General features: G+C 43.8%; 1 protein-coding gene across 5 annotated transcripts in view; it reads left to right on the top strand.

Moving 5' to 3' along the window:
* Positions 1 to 22,533, top strand: part of PDE4B (phosphodiesterase 4B) — a 377,558-nt gene that overhangs the window by 313,550 nt on the left and 41,475 nt on the right. For 3 of the 5 annotated variants that reach the window (XM_031465322.2, XM_031465321.2, XM_031465323.2), the window contains one exon: positions 22,169 to 22,281. In XM_031465322.2, the coding sequence (XP_031321182.1) occupies positions 22,169 to 22,281 (113 nt within the window). Of the gene's footprint in view, positions 1 to 21,665; positions 21,904 to 22,168; positions 22,282 to 22,533 lie in introns of those variants that run through there. The other 2 variants (XM_031465326.2, XM_064493496.1) reach the window with 2 other exon arrangements.

Below are 22,533 nucleotides of genomic sequence, written 5' to 3'. Positions count from 1 at the left end.
TGAGATGAGTACGTGATTAGCATGCCAAGAGGATTTAGGAAACCTCCAGGTTACTCAGCTTCCCTTGAGACTCAGTTTCCTCTTATATAAAATAGAGATTAATACTCCATCTCGCTCTCTGGCTGCCAGGAGGATCAGATGATGGATTAAGAAAGCACTTTGCCAACCGTAAGGTAAGAATACGGTGTGATTCGTCCCGGCCACTCCGCGTCCTTTTCACTTGCTCACTGCAGGTCAAAGTGAAGGAGGGCCACCCGGATTGGAAGCATCACAGATTGCAGCGAAGCTGAGCCGGGGTGGGTGGGAGGGCGGGGAGCCGTGCCTTTGGGGTCAGACATCGTGGGCAGGGGTACAGGCTCTGCCATGGACTAGTGGCCGTGTGGCTTCAGGCAAGTTATTTAACCTTCTCCAGACACAGATTTAACCATCTCCAGCGTAGAGATGGTAGCACTGCTTACGCTTGTCAAGAGGAGCAGATAATTGTCCGTAAAGCACCCCTCACGGCACCTTGTGCATGGAAAACCCCCAGTAAACTGTGTCAATTACTGTAATTCTGTAACAACAGCAATAATCATAGTTCATGCAGCCACCTAGTGCTGTTGATGTGCAAGGCATTTGAAAAACACTCATCTCTTGGAGTACCTGCCTTGGTGGTTTCATTACTTAGGGGAACCCTTGCAAGGCTGAGATCAGATAACAGACCCAGGAGCCTGGCAGGTTGTACCACGGCTGTTGGGCAGCTGCAGGATTTGGGTGCCTAGGGCACCTCATGTGGGAGGGCTTCTGACGAGTTGAACTGCTCTCTCCCTTCCCACCCCGCTGCCCCAGGGAAGCTCTTTTCCTGCACTCCCTTAATGAGTCAGGGTAATAGAGCATCAGAGCTAATAGAGGCCCTAGACCTCATCTGCTCCAACATGGATTTGAAAGCTGCAGAAACACGCTGGGAGGCTGAGCTGCTTGCTGGGGTGAGCTGGTGATGTACCTGAGACTCGAACCCTAATCTCCCAGCTCCCAGTCCGAAAGTTTTTCTTCCACCCAACACCACCCTTAGAAAGTAGCTTCACCTCCACTCTCTCAGTGCGAACACAGGATGTTGGAGTTAGGACATTGCTGAGAGAGATTCAGGTAGAACAGTATGAGGGGAGGTAAGATGTTAAACTTGGGGTATTGAAGGAAAGGATAAATGTAAGAGACTTCACAAAGGAAGAAATGACAAACCTTAACTCCTGGTCAACTTTGGAGGGAGAAGTAGAGTAAAACTCAGGATTTCAAGTTATTTTAGTGAAAACATGTTAACCAAAAGTAGCCATTGTAACATAGAAAGGTAATGTGAGTTTTCACTAGCATTCTAGACTAAGAGAAAAATCTGCTTTTCAGTGCAATTGACCTACTGGGTTTTAATCTATTAACAAATTATTTAACCCTCCTTTGCCAGTATTTCCTTATCTGTAAGTGTAGTGTCATCTGCCACTAAAAAGCCCTTGAAATAGCAAAAAAAAAAAAAAAAAAAAAAAAAGAATTGGACATGAACCTGATTCCCCGTGAAATCCCCTGGGCAATGCTTTGCACCTAATAGTTGCTCAGAAAAACATTTTAAAATGGTATCAGTTTTCTGAGATACCCTCTTCTCATGTACAGTTTTCAGAATCAGGGATCAAACTTAAAGATCATCTTTAAATGACATGGTTCGTGCCTCTGTGCTGCAGTATATGCACATGTCCGCTTTCCAGGGAAAGCTTCCTTCCCTAATTCCGCCAGATGGTCAGTCCATCTTCCCCTGCTCTTCACTGCCCCGGTGTAGAGCTTTGTGCTAGCGCCTATGATGGCATAGCACCGTAAGTGGCTAAGACTGTGAGACCAGGTGTCAAGAGTGAATGAGAATCCTGGCTGCAACTTAGAAGATACTTAATGAGTCTAAACCTACGTTTCCTTACCTGTAACGTGGGGAAGATAATACCTACCTCATAAGATGTTAAACGTTCATAGTGCAGTGCACAGCACAGTCTTATAAATGTCTCAGTCTTAGGTTGTATCACAATTTGCATGTTGACTCATCTGCTTTTCCTGCTAAACTGTGATCTTCTCCAGGTCTGGAACCTTCTCGGTTAACCTTGTATCCTTGGGACCTTGGACAGTGTTGTCTGGTACATAACAGATACTCAGTGTTTCCAGAAGGGAGGGAGAAAGAGAAGGTAGGGAAGGAGGCACGGTTAGGAGGTGCACCTGAGCTTCAATCTAAGCTGCCGAAGACCTGGGATCAGGCACAGACAGCTCTTCCACCTGTGGGCTGTGGGGTGTTAATCTCGTCACTCCTTGTGTGTGAAACTCATTCTCCTCATGAGCAAAATGGGCTTGCTAATACTCCCTTCACAGCACCCTTAGGAGGATAATTTGAGACAATGAATGTGAGGATGTTTTGAAGATTTATTGTGAGAATTGTTATTGTGATGACAGGATCTGCCCTCGCCGTCTCCTTGATTTTACTAATCAGGACTTAGCCACTGGGCAGTGGCGCCTGTCTCTGCAGTGGAAGGCCCTGTGTTAGCTGCGGTGAGGAAGTCTTTGCTTTCAGGATGTTTACAGTGTGGAAGGCGGGTGGGAACCCACGGCCTCCGCCCCCGGCCGTGGCAGGTAGTGTGAGAGCACTCTTGGGAAGAGGCCCCTGACCTCAGTCGACCTGCCCCAGTGAGCGCCCAGCGGCGGCTGTCTCTGAAATGACCCCGATCGTCCACATGCATGCCAGGCCTGCCCACGTTCGTCTTTGGAATGCTGCCTCCTTTGTCAAATGCCACCAGCATCATGTTCTCGTTTTACTCATAACACACATTTCAGAGCAGCAAACTGTATTCCCTGTGACGTAAATGGCACAGCGGCACACAGCAGGGGCAGAGGGTGGCCGGCTGCGGGCGGACAAGAAAGTCAGGGGCTGATTTCCGACAGCCCACTTCTCCACGCGGAGTCTGCACCCGGGGCCTGCTCTGGGACTTCCACCTCCACCCTCACACACACCAGTTCTCTTTCCTTCGGTCTAAATCCCCAAGTGTGTGCATCTGGGAGCCCCTGAGAAACACACACCAAGGGGAATTTGGTTGCAATGCCTCATACTCCATCAGGGATCCAAAAAAGCCCATTCAGTGTACCAGCAACTCCTCATTCTAGACACTATTTGAAGCATTGCCTAATTACCCCACATCCAAATCCAGACTTCTTTAACCTCCCCTTTTCGTTTAAATGAGGTATTTCAATGGATGTCAAAGGTGCATTCTTAACTCTGGCGGCTCCGGCTTCTCCACGGTGTTCAGCCGGCCCGGCTCACAGGTGCATTGTATTAGTTATCTATGGCCGTTGTAAGAAATTACACAACCTTTGTGGTTTAAAACAGCACAAATCAAGGCTTTGGCAAGGCTGTGTTCCTTTCTGGAGTCTCTAGGGGAAAATCTGTTTGCTGGCCTTTTCCAGCTTGTCCGGGCTGCCTGCATTCCTTGGCTTCCACACTCTTCCATATTCAAAGCCAGCAATGGCCACTTGAATGTTTCTCACATTCTGTCACTGGGACACTGACTCAGCTGCCTTCCTCTTCCACACTTAAGGACTCTTATACATTGGAATCCTCAGATCACCTAAAATAATATATTTTTATTTTCAGGTGAGCTCGTTAGCAACCTTACTCCCATCTACGACCTTAACTCTCCTTTGCCACGTAACATAATATGTTTATAGGTTGCAAGGATTGGGGTGTAGACATCTTTGGGAGGACATGGTTCTGTCTACCACAGGTGTTGAGAGTGACCTCAGGATCTCAGGAGGTCTCTGTCGTAGTGACTGGCAAATATGGCCCCTGGGCCAGACACTTGTTTTTTGCAAATGAAGTTTCCTTGGAACACAGTCACATGCATTTGTTTCTGTATTGTCTATGGCTGTTTTCATGGTTAAATGGCAGAGTTGAATATTTACAACTCAGACTATGTGGCTCACAAGCCTGAAATGATTCCTATCTGGCCCCTTTTAAAAAAAAGTTTACTGACCTTTGCTCCATAACACTCCATGTATCTCTGATGCTAACTATACCGCTATAGAATATCACTCAGGGACCTTGTGTGTGTGTTCTTCATGCTTTTCACTCCCCTATCCCACCATATGTATTTTTAAAAATTCCTGACAGTGTTCTACCTGCTTTTCCTGCTGTTCCTCCTCCACCCTCAATTGCCATAAAACTACTGAACCTTATAGTAGCTCTAAGCACTGTAGTGTATCATTTCTTTACTTTGATACTGCTGTTCCCTTTGCTTAGAAGGCATTTACCTTCTTTTCCTATTTCCTACCAGGCAAGCTCCTATTCATCCTTTAAAACCCTGCCAAGGCATAACTTCCTCCAGGAAGCCTTCCCTACTGCTCCTACCCAAAGAAAAGCAATTGCTCCTATTCTCAAACAGTCTTTCTGGACTGTAAGCACCTTACAGTGGCAGTAATTTCTCTATTTATCCTTCTGGTATTCTCTGTGTCTGGTATAGGGACTGACACCTATTACGTATCCATAATTATTAGTTTAATTGAACGGTACTTTAAATGTTGCCAATCAGAGAGGAGGCACAACAGGGTGATGATGTGGCAACAACAGGTTCTATAAAAATTCAAAACACTGAGGGAATGGCTGTGTGTTCTTTGAGACGTCAGTTCCCTTCTCTTGGCCTGTCTCATCTCCTATGAACCCAGGAATTGGTTTAAAGATGGTCGGTCTCTTGGGTCTCTTCCAGCTTTAATGGTCCTCTCCGCGGAGGATTTGGCCTGGTTCCTTGCAGATACTGAGAGAGAAATCTCCTGCATTGGACTTGTGCCCTGCAGAGATGGAAATCACCCAAGACACGCATCACTCATACCTCTGATTTGACTGTGGGGCAACTGGGGACAGAGGAGATGAAGGAGGAAGAAATGGAGGCAAGCAAGGAGTTGGTGAGATAATCTGGGGGAATCTTGTATTTGTTATTGACCTTTCTCCAGGAACCAGTTAGAAGACAGACACATGCCCCGGAGAGTCATGGCCAGGCAGTGTGTGCTCACAATCCACAGCTCCTAATCCTTGGCAGCAATCCGTGCCTGGAGCTCTGTCCACTTACTAGACACCCACCCCAAGTCCTTGTAGCCATGTGGGAATCACACCAAACTCAAGGCAGTCCAAATTATTGTTTCCCCCCAGCTCCCTCGCATCTGTCAGTGATTCTGCTTTTATGTCCCACTCCAAGGCTGGAAACCGTGGTGACAATTTTGGACACCTTCCTCACCTCTTGTGAAGAATGGTGTGTTTTGGGGGTTTTTTTTTTGCCATATTATGAATTGGTGTAATTTTTTCCTTTCAGACATTACTGAGTACTTAATTCTTCCATCCTGTTGTCATCATCTATTCTAGCCTCTATTGTTTTCTTTTTTAATTTATTTTTATTTTTTAAGCTTTGTTTATTCATTTGTTTGTTTGTTTGTTTGGGAGAGGAGGTAATTAGGTCTATTTATTTTTAAAATTTTTTTAAAGGAGATACTGGGGATTGAACTCAGGACCTCATGCATGCTAAGCATGTGCTCTACCACTGAGCTATCCCCCCCCCCCACACCCAAGCCTGCATTGTTTACAGCTTAGATCCCTACAGTTGAGTCTTCCGGGATCCCTAACTCAAGCTACTTCCCACTGAGAGCCATCTTACGTATTGCTGTTGGCCTAGTTGTCCTAAATGCCCTCTTTCCTCATGCCTCTCCCCTCTTCAAGGACCTCCAGTAGCTCCTTAGTGCTCCTACTTCAAGTCCAGACGCCTGCACTTCACAATCTGGCCCCACTCTGGCTCTCTAAATTTTTCTTCAACACTCTCTGTTCAGTAAGACTTATCTTCCCACTGCTTTGCATTTCGTTTTGGATTCCATGCCTTTCCATCTACGATTACCTTTATTTGGTTTTTAATTCAATTAAGTTTGGTGCATTTCCCCAAACATCTATCAAGCAGCTGTTCTGTTCAAAGCACAGACATGCCTTTGCTCCTCCCAGTCCTTCTCAGATGATCCAACGCACGGCCCACAGGGCACCCTTGCTGTCTGCAGTCTGTGCCTATGAGTTCCTGCCCTACTTCAGATTACACATTCCTTGAGGACAGCAATGATGTGTTGCTGCAAATGGCATTATTTTGTTCTTTTTATGGCTAAGTAATATTCCTCTGTGTGTGTGTGTATGTGTGTGTGTGTTTGTGCATATACCACAACTTCTTTATCCAGTCATCTGTCAATGGACATTTAGGTTGCTTCCATGTCTTCACCCCTAAATCTTGATCTGAACCATCCACACTGAACCCATAAGTTATAGTAGGTTATGGCATTTCATTTTACTTATTTACAAGGCAAGCATTTATTAATTGCTTGCTGTCTACCAGGCACTGTGCAGGGCTTGCCATTCACAATTTCAGTGGCCCCTTTTGTAGATGGGTTATTCCCTCTTCCTCGTCTCAGACCCAGCCCCCACTACCTAAGAGGAAGTGCGGTATGGGAACTGCAGTTTAAAGTTTTATTGCGGGCTTGGTCTTGAGCTTGGCCACGTGAAACTCACTCATTCTCCACCCTCTCCAGTTCTCCAGAAGCTGTGGCTGCCAGGTGCCAGCTGGGGCCTTCTGTCTGTTGGCTGCCTGGGCTATTCAGTTTCAGAAAAATAATTTCGAATCCAAACTACAACTATGTGAAATTCATTCACAGTGTAGCAGTATTTCATTCATTCAGTAAATTCAATTCAGTAAATGTCTGCTAAATTAAAGCAATCACGCAACAAGACTGACTTAATCTCAAGACGCCTGTTGTATGCTTCTGCAAATTAATTTTGTAGTATAATCTACTTTTTAAAAGATCAAGATTCCCTTGTTTGCTATTTTGAATAATACTAATTCTCATAACAAGGAAACCTTTTAAACTAAATTACATGACATTGTGTGATAAATGCTGGAAGAATCACCAAAGCAGAACAAAAACAAACAACCACAAACCTCAGCTCATAAGAAAACAGCTTGAAAAATTACTATTGGAATCTGTTCTCTAGATTATCCGTTTTAAGACTGTTCAGAATCTGTGTTAAACTGATACACGTGTGAAACTGGCAAAAAGAGGCCAGAAATGTCAAGTGACATGCAAAACATTTACAGTCCTTGTTTGTATGTGTGTGTTCAGGGGGAGATTGATTTAAGCCAACATTTTCTACCTCGCCTGCACATTTATGTTGGCGGGATTTCCCTGGTAAATATTGGTTTAAACCAAACACTGAACTCTTTAATCACATTTAACAGACACTGCATTATACTGCATTAGACACTACATTAGAAAGGGAGAAATAGGGAAGGGGTAAGCACAACTGATAGCTGCGATCTTTCAAAGGTGAAGGGGAAAAATCGGAATCAAGTAAAATTCTTCAGAGGTAGAAATGCCAAGAAAACCATTGCTGAAATACAGAATTTTGTTTTCCTAAAGTCTGGGGCTGAGTTCAGTTCAGTGACGTGGTTTACAAACCAGGAGAAATTAGGGCAGGAACGGAAGTACTGCTAAAGCGGGAGAAGTTGGCCAAAGGAAAGCCAGCTAGCTGAGACACAGGCAGTGGAGGCTTCTGTCTCAGCTTCTCCAACAATTCTTGTCTGCTGCTGGGGCAAGTTGGGTTGCCATGAACCTTGGGGCCTAATTTTATATTTGCATGCTAGTCAGACTCCTGAATCTGTCCCATGAAGCAAGTACATGTCTACATGCAAACAAGGCTGCAAAAAACAGTTAACCTTCCTACCACACGTGTATGTGGGTGCATACACACACACACACACACACACACACACACACACACACACACAAAACCCCACCCTCAAAGGAGTCACTTGGTTCTATCCATTCTGGGCCTTCATTCACATCCAGTTTTTTTTTTTTTAATATACATATTTTTTTTGAAGTATAGTTAGTTTGCAATGTTGTATCAGTTTCATCAGTGGTTCTTATTAAATCATCCAGGACCCCATAAATCACCCTGAGAGCCTGTGGGTCTCCTGCAGTATTCCTGCCTCTCACCTCCACCACCTCTGCACTCCCTAAATCCCCACCTCTCTCATTTCAGACACAGCCCTGGACGGCTTAGATGTTTCTAAGGATGCCGGCAGGAGGACAATGATTTAATTAAGCAGAGATAGTCATGGACTTCAGATATAACACAATACAGCCTGGCAATAGCTTCATGGTCTAGAAGAGTGCTGTCCAACTGGCATATAATGCAAAACCCTAGATAATTTTAAATTTTTAAAATATTTTTAAAATTTTTAAAAAGTCTTCTAGTAAGCACATAAAAAATGTGCAAATAGTTTTAATTATGTATTTTACTCAATGCAGTTCAGTATATCTAAAATATAATTTCAACATGTCAAATATAAAACTTTAAGGGAATATTTTACATCGATTTTTTCTGTACAAAATCTGTGAAATCCAGTGTGTATGTTACACCTGCAGCACATCTCACAGCAGACCAACCACATTTTAAGTGCTCGACAGCCACACTGGATTACTAACTACCACATTGGACAATGTAGAAATTTCAGAGTCTAAAGCAAGTCCCCTTACTTTGATGGACCTCAAATGGAGACAACTTTCATGGCTTTGTAGAAGGAAATGAGCAAACTTGAAAGTGCTTTGTCAGTTGGAAAAGACCACGTGTAGTAGGCTTTTGGCTGTCAGCGGTCAAATGCAATGCCATTCTCACATGGTGAAGGGCCCCAAGTCCTGTGTGACTGCACTGTGATGATAGCATCGCCCAGGAGAGCACCAGGTGGAGGCACTTACCTGCGGGTGGGTGAAAGAGATTTCAGCCAGTAACACTGAGAGACGGGAAACGTCTATCCCTCTGCTCTCCACCTACCACGTTCATTCCCAACGGCACACGCCTTTGCTACTGCTCTTCATCGATTCTTGAAATTCCTTTGACAACTTTCATTCTACAAGGAAAGAAAATTCTAAGGTATAAATAACCCTTCCATCCCCCTCTGATAACACCCTAGTTTGGGACCGTTGTATCTTAACATCTAATTTATCCTGCAGAGAATAATCCCTGATAATAATAACGTATCGACTGCTTATTCTCTACCCCATCCTACCATCCTTCCGACTTTCTGCTGTCAGGTCAATACTTCATCGTATAAACCGCACGGTAATGGCAAGAGCACTGAACTTAAGGCAGAAAGCTTAGGCTCAAGTTTCTAGGTTCTGCGTTTACTAGTTATGGGCTTTGGGGTGAGACATTAAAACTCCCTGAACTTTGGTCTCTTCCTCTATAAAATAGTGACAATAATACAGCTCTCACAAGGCATGATGAGGATTAAAAGAGATTGTACATATGAAAGAGGTCTATAACTGCAAAACATGACCCAGCTGTAAAGCAGTATTAAGGTATTTATACACCACTTTGTGTGTGCCATTCTTCTGTTGAACAGTTTCCATGCCTCCCCATTCCCTGCCAAATAAAGTTGGATTCCTTAGTCTAGCATAAAAAGCTCTCCAAGATCTGATCCATGCTACTTTTATAAATCTGTTCCACTCTGTTGCCTTACTGAAACCCAGTGTTCTAACCAAATAAGACTATTACTATTACGTTTGTTCTCCCAAACACGGTGTGATGTGTTTCATTTCATACCTTTACTCGTGCTGTTCATCACCTTACCTCAGTTTTCTCATCTCTCAAACTCCACCCATTCTTCTTTCCCTGGCCTCCAAATCTCTCCTGATCTCCCCTTCCCCCATGTCTTTAAGATCTGTGTTGTCTCAGAACTTTACTTGTATCTTTCATGCAACAACTGTCAGAATCTGTTTGGACTTCTAATATTGCTTAGGATACAGACACCTGCAGTGTGATGCCTGAGTACAGCGATTCTGTGAGTTAAATAACAAGTTCCGCATGTGATTTTGCAGAAGTCTCCTTGAGAAGCAGAGTATCCCCCATATTAAAACTAGCCAGCCTACAAATGTAATTGAGATATGAATGCAAAAGGAATAGAGAGCTTATTAATTGCAGCATAATTGAATAAATCCGGAAAAAGAAGGTGGTTTGTTTGGAGACTAGTAACAAAAGAACCAAGAACAAGAATTCCTGACAGAGTTTCTCCAATACTGTTCAGTAGCAAAGGCCCCATCCCTGTGGGTGGTACATATCCCACCTATCGATATGTTGGGAAAGTCAGCAGTTCAAACAATATTTTTTGAGCTTCTACTAGGTAATAATAGACACTGTGCTGCATTAAAGACCAGCCGAAAAGATATACGCTCGAGAAGTCATGGCTGAAATAAACCAAGAGAAAGAATTTCGATGATAAAGACAGTTGGAAATTTAAAGGCCTGAACATGGTGGTAGGAGCTGAGAGGAAGGGCACTTAATCCAACCTCAGAGTACTTTGAAAGTTTTGTAGGGAGAAGCCTCTAGGCTGAAAAGAAAAGGAAGAGTTAGCTAGATGCACAAAGTTAAGAAGGGAACTTTAGGCTGGAAACACTTGAGCAGAGACAACTACAGTCAACCTTATAGTGGAGCTCAGTGTATCAGGCTTGAGGAAAGCAGCCTTTTAAACCATCAAACTAACTCCCCTGCTCTGATTCCATGCTTGCCAAGCAATCTGATGATTAGAATTTGGTCTCCCATGTCGAGGAACATGTAGTGACCAGGTGACATGGAAAGCTTCCCGTGAACAATTGCTCTCTGTAAATTAATTCACTGGTCTGATTTCTCACTGCACTCCTGTGAGTTGGACTAATACATATGGAATGATGTCAGAGCACACTGACAGAAATCACATTCTGGACCTGAAAAGCTCAGGCAGCTGAGAGTTTTGGTCACCAACCAAATTCTACCACCCTGTGGGCCATACAGTTTAAACTCATAAATGTCTCAAATCCATTTACCTCTCTCCATATGCATTCCTACTACGTAATTCTAGCCACCGCCATTTCCTGCATAGGTTAAGGCAAAAAAATGAATAATAATACTACTAGCAACTGGCATGAATACTTCCTAGCTGCTGGGTATTATGCTAAGTACTTTGATGTGGATTATTCCATTTAATTCTCATAACAACCCCATGGGAAAGATGCACATCCCCCAGTTTTAGAAATGAGGAAATTAAGACTTAGAGAAATTAAGTAACTTGTCCAAGTTCACATTGCTAGTAAAATAAATGACGGAGCCAGAAACCAAATTTTTGTCTCCCTCTAGATCCTGAGCTTCTAAATACTATTCAGCTAGCCATTCCTGCCTTCAAGTTCATTCTCCAAGATCTTTTTTAAATGCAAATTTGGCTAGGCCACTCCTTTGTTAGGCTCCAAAAAGTTTCGAATTGCTTCCACAATGAAGTCCAAGGTTCTCTCCACGGCCTTCCGCGGCTGTGTGTGGCCTGACCTAAACTTCTCACACCAGTCTCTTTTCCTCAGTGTTTCCTGCCACGTGAACCGCTCTCAGCTCATGGAGCACACCCTGGGGTTCTTCCTGCCTAGAAAGCTTTCCTCCCTCTTTCATTTTTATTCCTTCGAATCTCATAACTTTCCAAGGTAGGCCTTCCCCGAGCTCTCCATCACATTCCCACTTCTTAAACTTTTGGGTCCTCTGTTATCCCTGTTACAAATTCTCAGAGCACTCTGAATTTCCTGGTAGCTCGTCTTCCGATTGTAATTAAATAAGTTTTTGTATAATTATTTGTCTCTTTCTGCTAGAATATAGGCTTCAAATAAGCAAAAACTATGCCTGTAAAACCATTATACCCTTGGAGTTTCATGCTGAGCCAACAACATAATAGACACTCAAAAAAACCCATTCATGAAATAAAAATGTGTTGTATCATGTTCAACAAACAACATTTATCTGGTACTTACACCATGTACTGTCTTAAGCATCTGACACTTATTTATTGATTAAATCCTACAACCCATTGTTATACATGCCATTCTTATTCTCATTACATGGGTGAGGAAACTGAGATACAGAGAAGTAACCTTTCCAAGGTTAGACCACAGAATATGAACCTAGGCAATCTAGTTCCAGAGACCAAGCTTTTAACCATACTCTTCATAAATATTCCTTGTCGATATTTAATGTATTAGAAAAATAACGGGACACCCACTGACCACCGTCTCTGATCACTTCCTCTGTCATGGCCCTTCACCAGCAGCACAGGTGGATACTGAAGCTCCTCGGGCCCCCTTCCACACTGGTGGCACATGTCACTAACTGGATGAGTATGGATTCTCACTAGTAAGTCAATGCCAGTCATTGTCCTTCTGGAGAGAAGGTTCTGGCAAGGGTGAGGACATTGAAAGGGAATAGGGCTGGCACATCAAAGACAGTTTTGGCATGTCCAAGTCTTGCCTGGGTGAAAGAAAGAGAAACTTGGACCATTTGTTAATAACAGGCCCCAGGGCTTAGCAGAAAAGATGGTGGGATTCAGAATCCGAGAACTTCGGTTTTTCCCTCTCTTCCCTTTCTTCCTTCCCCTCTCTCCCTCCCTACTCCCCATTTCTCATCTCTCATATTTCTCTTTCTCTCAATCTCTCCCATCAGATGACTTCGAGCAAATCATTAAACATCTCCAGGCCTCAGGTTTCTTACATGCATAACGGAAAATGGATGTCATAATAATACTAATAATAATTTCTATCTCATGAGGTTTATTTTTCAAGGAAAAAATGAGATCTGCAAGTAGAAGTGCTTGGTAAACTGTCAAGTTGTATATACAAAAGCTAGTGGTGACTGGAGTTATTTTTTTCTTTAACTTGTAGTCTTAGACGAGTTTGCTAAGGAGATCACCATCGAAATGACCTACTTTTCACTGTTATTTCCCTTGAGGGCAGTGAACCTCTTCTTCCGTGAATCCACCCAGAGTGAAATCCCTGTCATGTGCAATTGCAGAGTTTCTCATATTTATAAAGACATATGAACAAAGTCCTGCCTAGAGAAAGGCCACATCAGGCTTAGAGACTGCCTTTGGGAGAGCTGTGTTACAGAGTGCAGGAGTGTTCTCTAGTTCCGGGGACTTGTTCTAAGAATGTTTCACTCAAGGTTAAAACAACAGCCTTCCTGAAATGTTGCTCTCTAACACAGGTACGTTTCATTTACCAAATAGTGATCAAAAGAAAATATAGACTTAATGGCTTACAATGAGGAGAAAAGCTATTTCTCACTGTAAGGGGAAAACATCAGGACCAAGACCACTAAATAAATAGGCTCTTAGCCCCAACCTCACACCTTTAAATAGAGACTGATTTCCATATGTAGGAAGTGAGTTCGCATTTGAACAAATACTTATTGCACTTTGAGGAGGAACCCAGGAGGGCAGGACTGAAATGCGCGTGCTAACTTCACGGCGGGCAGAATGCAGTGAGGACATCCACAGGGCTAGACGCTTATGGAAAAGGCCAGTCATAAACGGAACATAAAGAATCCAATTTATATTTACTTCTCACTTCTCAGGATCAGAAGAGTGGTTTTTAAATTTTCCCCATCAAGGACTCCTTTAATATTTCTTCCCCATGGAGACTTCATGTTAGAAGGTTTTATCTACAAAAGCAAAAACCTATTTAAAGGTAACAATTAGTCTACTGAATTAAAATTGTTTATTATTTTATGGAGGCTTATTTAATGCTATTTTGGTTGTTTAATGATATTCATAAATTAACAGCTAGGAAGGGTCTTGGGATGCTTTCCTTTCAGCATCAAGGATTTACTTTCTTTTGAGGTTAAAAGTGCTGGTTTTGCTGTGCCCCTCGCGCCGTGCCCTGCTTCCACGGAGCACTCCCAGCTGTGCCGGGGAACGCTTCATGCTAGCTTGCCCCCACGCCAACGTGCCGCCGGGCCCTTGCATAAGGTCACTGTGTAGTTTGGGTACTGATCAAAGGTACTCAGCCAGGTGGTGAGGGCAGCTGAAATTCAGCCCATGCGTCACTTTCCAAGCTTTCTGCCCATGGGCTGTGTCTGCCAAGAGAGAGCACATTCTTCCGATTTTCACGAAGGCATTGTATAAGCTTGGGATGGGGAGCAGGGGAGGGGAAGATGCTGATAAGGCACCCAGCCTCACAGACTGACCATTCTGGAGATGGGAAAGGGGTTTCCTGTGTAATCATTCAGTGCGATAGACCGCATCTTGTCCTGACCGTGACCCCAGCACCCAGAGGCAGGTTTAGCAGGTTGTAGACACTCCATGTATTTTTTTGTGGAATGAATGAATGAATAAATAGCTTTCTTATCCAGTTCTCCACGGCTGAAGGTCCATTGATCTGGTGTGTCAGTCAGGATTTGGTGACAGCAGAATGCTATAACAGGCCACAGGTCTCCATTTTAGAAGAGAAAACCGACAAACTCTAACCTAACCAAGAGGCAACTTCCTATCTGAGGTCATGCAGATGAAGGGACACTTTAGGATTTCATGGGCACCTTACATATGTTTCCCCCCACCCCTCCTAGGACCAGAGCAAAACTCCACCAACTCAGCTATCAAAGCAAATGGTCATCTACCCTCAGGGAAGTGGCCAGGACCAGAGAGAGGGCTGTGGGGGGATGAAGTGGAGGAAAATGTCCCTGACAGGTGCTAAGCTCTGTACCAAATCCTTGGCATGCCTTAATTCACTTCCTTCTCACAGCTAGTTTCTGCTGTCTTCCTGTTTCATGGATAAAGAAACAGCGACACAATCAGGCAACTTACCTTGTCAAAGATCACAGTGCTAGTAAATGAATGGCAGAGTTAGGGTCTGTAAACAGCTGGGCCAGACACCAACATGTTCCACTGAATTTTGAGTTTGTAGAAACATCCCAGTCTATGCAATATCAAAACTAACATCCTTTCTGGTGTTGGTTTTTCAGCTGTGTGCGATTTACTCAAGCCCTGTTGATACCCATTGCTATAGTTCAACGAAAGGAAAGGAAGCATGTTTTTAGAAACCCTGCTTCTTGTTTTTATGAACTGGGCTTTCCCGAGATGGGTCTCTCTGTTGAAAGCATGCACAGAAAATGAGGAAGACAAAGAAAAACTGCACAAATTGCAAGTATAAAATCAGTGAATTTTCATAAAATGAACCCATCCAGGTCACCAGTATCTAGACCAAGAAATAGATCATTGCCAGCCCCATGGAAGTCTCCCTCAAGTCCTCTCCCAGTCACGAGCCCTCCAAGGTAACCACTGTCTTGACTTTGAATATCATAGATTCATGTTTGACTCTTTTGAACATTATATGAATTACATTATATTTTTATGTGCTTTTTAATCTCCGGTTTCCTTGGCTCAACATCTACGTTTATGAGATTCATCCCTGTTGTTTGTTGCCTGTGGCAATTGTTCTGATTTATTTAGCCGCCATACAACCTTGCAAATAGTACCACCTTCTCTAGTGAGAAGGGCCTGATTCAGCGAGGCAGATAAACAAAAGGTTATTTACATTTACTTTCTATGCATTGTCTTGGGATAGAAAGTCTGGGAGTCTTGACAGATATGTTCCTGATACATACCAAGCTGTGTTAAAACTTCACTTAGAAAGATCCCTTCTATCAGGAATCTAAAATACTCAAATTCATAGACGCTGAGAGGAGAATGACAGTTACCAAGGGTTGGGCGAAGGGGGATTGGTGAGGTGTTGGTCAAAAGGTACATAGTTTCAGATCCTCCAGGTAAGTCCTAGAGGCCTACTGTACAGCACGGCGTGTGTGGTTAACAACACTGTGTGACATACGTAAGACTTTGTTAAGGTAGCTCTTTCAATGCTCTTATCACACATACACACGAGGGGAGGGAGGAAACTTTTAGAGGTGGTGGTTAAGTTTATGACATTGTTTATGGTGACAGTGTCATTATACTTAACTTCAAACCCATCAAGGTGTATGCCTGAAACAGGCACAGTTTTTTGTGTGTCAGTCATAGCTTAATTAAAAATTGCATTTAGACATAGTTTGTAGAATATTTATATTTTGGGCATATAGTGATGCTTTCACTTGCTAATTATGTGGATTTGGGAATTCTCTAAGCCCCAGTTTTCTCATCTGCATTGAGAAACCGTCATAATATTTCAAAGTTAAATGATCTAAGTATGTAAGGGGCCTTGTCTCCACTTTTTGCAGAGGTCAGGAATAAGATCGTGCTTTCCTGCACAGAGTGTGGGGCCAGCTTTCAGGGCACCTGACGTCTGTTACCAGCTGGGTCACTGACTTCATGACTGCTAAAATCCGTTTCCATGCTGTCCAGCTCTGAGCAGCTCGCTATTTGTAGCCGGGCTGAGGTTTCTCACTGCCCTTTCCTCTCACCCTTCCCTGCATCTCTCCTGCCAAGCATCTCGGCTAACAGACACACGCATGCATGCACACACACGTTTCTACTGAATTTGTGAGAAAAAAGTAGAAATATTGGAAATATGACCTAAGTATTAGCTGGGCTGGAAAATTATTAAAGCAGAATACGGGAGATCATTGACTGAAAAAAAATGTCACTCAACAGGTGGTACAGTGTTGTCTATTTCAATTATATTCATACATACACGAAAGGATCTGCACAAGAGGGATAACAGAGGTGCCCTCTGCTTGGTAAAAATGTGATTTTTATCATCTTAAATACTTTGTTTCTCTGTAATTTTCTAATTTTCTACAATGCACCTGTATCCCATCAGTAATAACCAATGTGATATTTACAAAATGTGCATTATAGATATTTACAGTCTGGTTTTGTGTGTATTCTCCAGTTCCACCTTCCCTGTGAGAACAGGGTAAGTATTCTCCTGTTCATTTTACAGGCGAAGAAATGTAGTCTCAGCAAACTTAAGTAACTTGCCTGAGGTCACCTACTGAAGCAAGAGGCAGAACCAGAACCATGCCAGATCTTCTGAGTAAATATTGCATAGCCTCCCTGCGCTAATGGCTGTGTTAGGTGCATCAGAAAAGGGAAGAGGAGAGTCAAGAAATGACAACATTTAGGAAAGCAATTACACAATTTTAAATAGAAAAGGCTCAAGGGTAAGATGTCATTTTAAATGCAGCAATTTCAGGAATGTATGCATTTTCAGCCCCGAGGTGAATCCTCTATTTCATTGACCAAGATATGGTCTTGCCCGGAATCTTGCTCTATTAATTTAACCTCTGACTTAGCTTGTGCCTTAAGGTAAGTTAGAGATAATCATACCTCTTCAGCTGTCTATCGCACAGAGATGTCGCAAGGATGAATGGGTAGTGTGCTTGGAGCTCCTTTGAGAAAAGAGCTATATGAATGCCACGTATTATTACCGGATTAATTTTGATTATAATTATTCATCCATCCTCTCTTCCTGTTTCTCAAGGTCAAATGCAATACTTGTCAGACTTACAGAAGGAAGTAAATCTTCCTTTGTTGCTCTTGTTGAAGTGAAAAATGGAAAGAAGGGAAGGAAAGGAGGTTGCATCTCCCTGCCCCTTTTTCCCTCTGGAAATTTTTGACAAATAGGGTCACCCCATGGTCCCATTACCTGCTCTTATCCCTTCGAGACTTGCTTCTGGGGTACTAAACATCCTTCCTTCTCAGAGCTATTTTTGTAAGAAAAGAAACAGGACCAGCTTCATGGGCACGTTACCTGTGCAGCTGCACAGGGCCCCTTACTCAGAAGGGCCCCATAATCAGTCTTGAAACTTGCAGTAATCATTTTATCTTTGATCTTGTGTTATGTAAGTAAAGTCTGATAGGAAGATGGTGCACATACTCCAGTGGCTTGGAGCCTTGGCTCACGTACTGTCTCATCTCCTGCCACCTGCCTACCTCCTGTTTCTCTGATCCTTGGCACCCCAGGGCTCATCCAGCATACAGCTCCCTATCCCCACCCCATGACCACTGCTGTTGTCCATTCCTGGAGTGGGGGGCCTCGGTCCAGGTGCAGAGAGGGTCTGAGTTGGGCATGTGTGCCTTGCAAAGTCTCAGATGGGGAATGGTAGCAGCCATCCCTGCCCTGGGCTGGCCCGGCTGTAACATGGTAGACAGAGGCCGTGTCTTGGTGGAGGTGAACCTCTTGTCTAGCCCTGACACAGGTATCTAGCACATCCCAGTGCAGAATGATAGTGTTACAGAATCCAAACTCATTCTGTTCGCTGCATGACAGGCCAATAAACTGGGAGATGAGGTGTTGGGGCAAGGAATAACGACTTTATTTGGAAAACCAGAAGACCCAGAAGATGGCAGACTAATGTCCTGGAGAACCATCTTCCCCAAGCCAGAATTCAGGCTCCTTTTATACTAAAAAAGGGAGAGAGTGTGGTTGGTTGTTGCAAACTTCTTGGTGTTAGAATCCTTTGTTTTTGCAGCTATTCATGTGGGTCAGGTCATGGTATCCCTGCAAACCTCCAACAAAACAAATGTTATTTTCTATTCTGCAACTTTTTACCTTTATGTAAATGGAAGAGTGTTAATACCCTTAAAGGTCAGAGCCTTGAGAATAGGCTCTCCTGTACATTTCAGGCCATAGGCAACATTCTGTTACAAAAGGTGCAGAACCAGCATGACTAAGCACAGGAAACAGAGCACAGGGTTAAAGCCAAAGGAACAGATACCATAAGGAGTCAGATTTGTTCTTCTCTAATATGGTATCACCTTGGAGGTTGCCTGCCTGCTGTGGGTTGGGGTATTGGTACTGTGGGGAAGGGAGAGGTCTGACTTTCCCAGAGCCTGCTTTGGGCTGAGACAGAGTACATCAGTTTGGAAGCTGGCAGATAGGGGCACCCCAGCAACTGGTAAGTTGTGCATGCACCCAAAGTCATGGGATGCAGGGCCTCTGGGGTCTTACAAGGGTCTGCAGTCACTTCGTGGTATCCTTCTGCTTGGGGGGGACACAATATTAAAGAGTAAATAAAACACACCATGCCATTTATTAATTGTAACAAGTGTGCCATTTTAAGATGTTAACAATAGGGAAACCTGGAGGCGGAATGTATGGGAACTCTGTATATTATCTTTGCAACTTTTCTGTAAATCTAGAACTATTTTAAAATAAAAAGTTTATTTAAAAAATACAACACGACATGACAGGTCGAGAGAGAGGCTCCAGAAGAAAGAAAAACGCTTCGTATTTGACTACCTTTCACAACACTTTTTCCTGCTTTTTGAACAAGGGATCCTGCATTTTGTTTTGCACTGGGCCCTGAAAGTGATGTAGTTGATCCTGACTATAAAACCCATTGTTGAAGGTGCAATTCTTCTGTCTCCCTTCCTATGCCTCCCCACCCACAAATACCAGGTTTGGGGTTTACTTCGATTGCCATTAATAACTATACTCTGGTGTATTGATCACCTACGTAGAACTGGCTACCATGCGAGACACTTTATATACTTTATCTCATATAATCTCTTTATAACTTTATGAGATAAATATTCTTATCCTTATTTTAAGATGTAGGAAACAGAGGTCCAGTAGAGGTAGGAGAGAAAGTCAAAATGCATGAGTCTCACCCCAGAGCTGGTGCTCTTCCCACAGTGCTGCAGAGGTACCATCAGCCTGGAGACACCCAAGTATACCCAGAAACTGTGGTTACTCCCTGCTGGATACCAAGCACCGGATCTTGTGCTAGAGCTATATAATTCTAGTGTGCAGGTCAGTCCTGAGCTGCACTGGTTTCTTGCTTTGGCTGTACCTGTGAGTAGCAGGAGTTTGAAGCCCCCATCCTTCCAACACTCCGACATCAGTGCCTCCTACTTTAGTTACTGTAATAAGAAGTCTCTAAAATGGGATGCATGGATTAAGACATGACCATGAATTAACAATCTGGGAAGGAACAAATCCTATTAATTTCAAAATTTAACTTTCTACCTGCAAAATATTGTGCCTGAGCAGAATAAGAGAGGGCAGTGGAGTAAGGTCCTGCCACATCTGTTGGCCAGTCACTGACATCTCACTGTTGTCCCAACTCCAGGGGCACGTGTGTCCTCGTTCTGTGTAATAGACAGTGAATGAGCTGTGGGGTAGCACTTAACTGGTAGATCTTTGAAGAGTTCTCCTCCTTCAGTGCTTCTGCTGCTATAATTACTGTGTTCCCTTCGTCAATCATGAGTGGAAATCAGATCCCTTTTGGCCTCTTCCTGAAGGAGAAATGTGATATATCATTCCACAGCCATTTTGAACATCAATCAATTCAAAATGTGTGAGCAAACTGCTTCCTCCCCACCATCCTGGTGACTATCTGATGTGAGTTACTGGGAGCCACCAGTTGTGATGTGGAAGACACCAGGTTAGTGCAGCCCCAGTCACTGGAAGGTGGTGGGACTTTTTCTTTTATGTCAGGTCAGGAAGGAGGGCCAGAGGGTTCTGTCACTTCAGGAAAAGCTTCCTTGGAAGAAGGGTTCTTCTGGAAAGAAATAGAGGCAGGGAATGGGTTCTTCAGACACACTAGAAAGGAAGTGAGGAGATTCTTCATGTTGAAGCACGAAGCAGCATGGCCAAATTGAGGAAGAAAGGAGGGAAGGTATGTGCAGGTCTGGCTTGAAATGAGTTTTACTAAAAACACCTCAATTCTCATCTGCACATTTTTGAGAAGTGTGGAAAAAAATGGCGGAAGTCACCTCCAGTGGTTTTGTGGCTTTTGAAGTATGACATACAGGATGTTGAATTTTAACCCCTGTTTATCCTGAGGGGTAGGCATCTGTGGGGTGTGGGAAAGGAATAAACAAAACACTTATTCTTTTAAATGTGCGTCTGTGCCATGTGGTTCCAGTCACTTGGAATCATTCTTCTGTTTATTCCCTTTTCTGCTTCAAGTCTGAGTGCCACACACATAAAATTATTCAGATAATAATAAAAAAGCTATGTGGTCGCCCTAGGATTTCTGTATGAACATATGAAGCATGTATTCTAAATCTGACAGGAATGTGTGTAGTCTTTTCTTTATAATAGAATTTCATGTGAGATTTTTGATTTTATTAGTGCCTATTGTGTGCCTGCATTCCAGCAAGCTGGGTAGAATTCATGGATGTCCTCCTCACAATCAGTTGCATATGCAGGAGAGTCTGACTGATTTTTATAACTGTGGTATTATCAGTTCATCTAGCATTCGTAAAATTAATTTCAGTGTTTACTAACATAGGGTTCTTAAGTCAGTAACCTTAAAGTATTAGTTTAGACCTGGCAACTTCAGGGTGGCATGATGTGAACACTTAAAAAGAGCTTCATTACCAGGAAAAATATGATCTTAAAAGGAATATTTTTGGAATGGACTACTGAGAAATATTTACAGGGAGTCTAGATTCCCACAGTGAGAAATCAGAGACCCTGGCTTTAATCAAAAACTCTGCAGCGTTCACATCTGGCTCCACCTGAAAGTCCGGTTCAGAATTTCCCTGTGATCCTGGCAGTGGCAGAAGAGAAGTTTTCGCTTTGTTTAGTATAACAAGAACTGCCTGGCTCTCAGGCCAATAAATGTGTTCACGTAGAACTCCAGACAGTCTCTCTGAGCCTGAAGTCTTATCAGGGAGACCTCATTTTGCCTCTACTTAAAAGGGAGACTCCAAAGAGGGGAGGACTAGCCTTCTCCTTTCTCGCTGGTGCGGATCAGTGTTTGCTGAATTAAAAGTTACTCCAACATTGGCACATCACCCCCCCCCCCCAGTGAATGACTGGAGAGCCTTCCAACGTAACTGTCAGTTCCCCGCCACAACCCCCGCCTAATTTTCGATTGTACGTTTCATTTAGAAGAAAAGCCAAATGAGAAAACGCTTTGCTCACTTCTCCTCTAGGCTGCAAGCGCTCAGAAATGACATCAAGCACCCTAAAGAGCCCCGAGATGACTAAGGCAGGGACAGCCTGAGAAAACTGACGGCTTCTGCCTTTAGTTTTAGGAATCATGTATGCAGATGAGCTTGTAAGAGCCGGCTCCCCGCCCTCTTCCTCGGAGGAAGTTTCTTGGTAGATCGCGGACACTTCATCCAGCCGGGGGGCGGGGGGGGGGGGGCGTGTGTCTGAAAACTTGGCACCAGCCGTCCCGGGCAGAGCACCACGGTGATTTGTTCTCCTGGTGGAGAGAGCTGGAAGGAAGGAGTCGGCGCGCAAATAATGAAGGAGCACGGGGCCACCTTCAGTAGCTCCGGGATCAGCGGCGGCAGCGGTGACTCGGCTATGGACAGCCTGCAGCCACTCCAGCCTAACTACATGTCTGTGTGTTTGTTTGCAGAAGAATCTTATCAAAAATTAGCGATGGAAACGCTGGAGGAACTGGACTGGTGCTTAGACCAGCTAGAGACCATACAGACCTACCGCTCTGTCAGCGAGATGGCTTCTAACAAGGTAAGAGAGGACCGTTTTATCCATTAAAGTGTGACCCCCGCGGGGAGCTCCCGGCGCCCCTGACCTCTGCCTGCAGCTGGGGTGCATGGGAACGCGACCGCCAGAAGGCTTTGTGGATCTGCCTGCGATGTCTCTGTTCCCAGGGGCCACTCTTTGCCTGTATCCTGATGTTAGAGCAAGAGTTTAAAATCCTCAGTATCCTTTAAGCCCCAGAAACCAGACTTATTTCTTACTGATGTGGTTCGGAATTTG

This window comes from Camelus dromedarius, chromosome 14 (genome assembly GCF_036321535.1).
Source record: "Camelus dromedarius isolate mCamDro1 chromosome 14, mCamDro1.pat, whole genome shotgun sequence".
NCBI classification, from domain to species: Eukaryota; Metazoa; Chordata; class Mammalia; order Artiodactyla; family Camelidae; genus Camelus; species Camelus dromedarius.
This window is presented reverse-complemented; position numbering and strand designations above follow the sequence as displayed.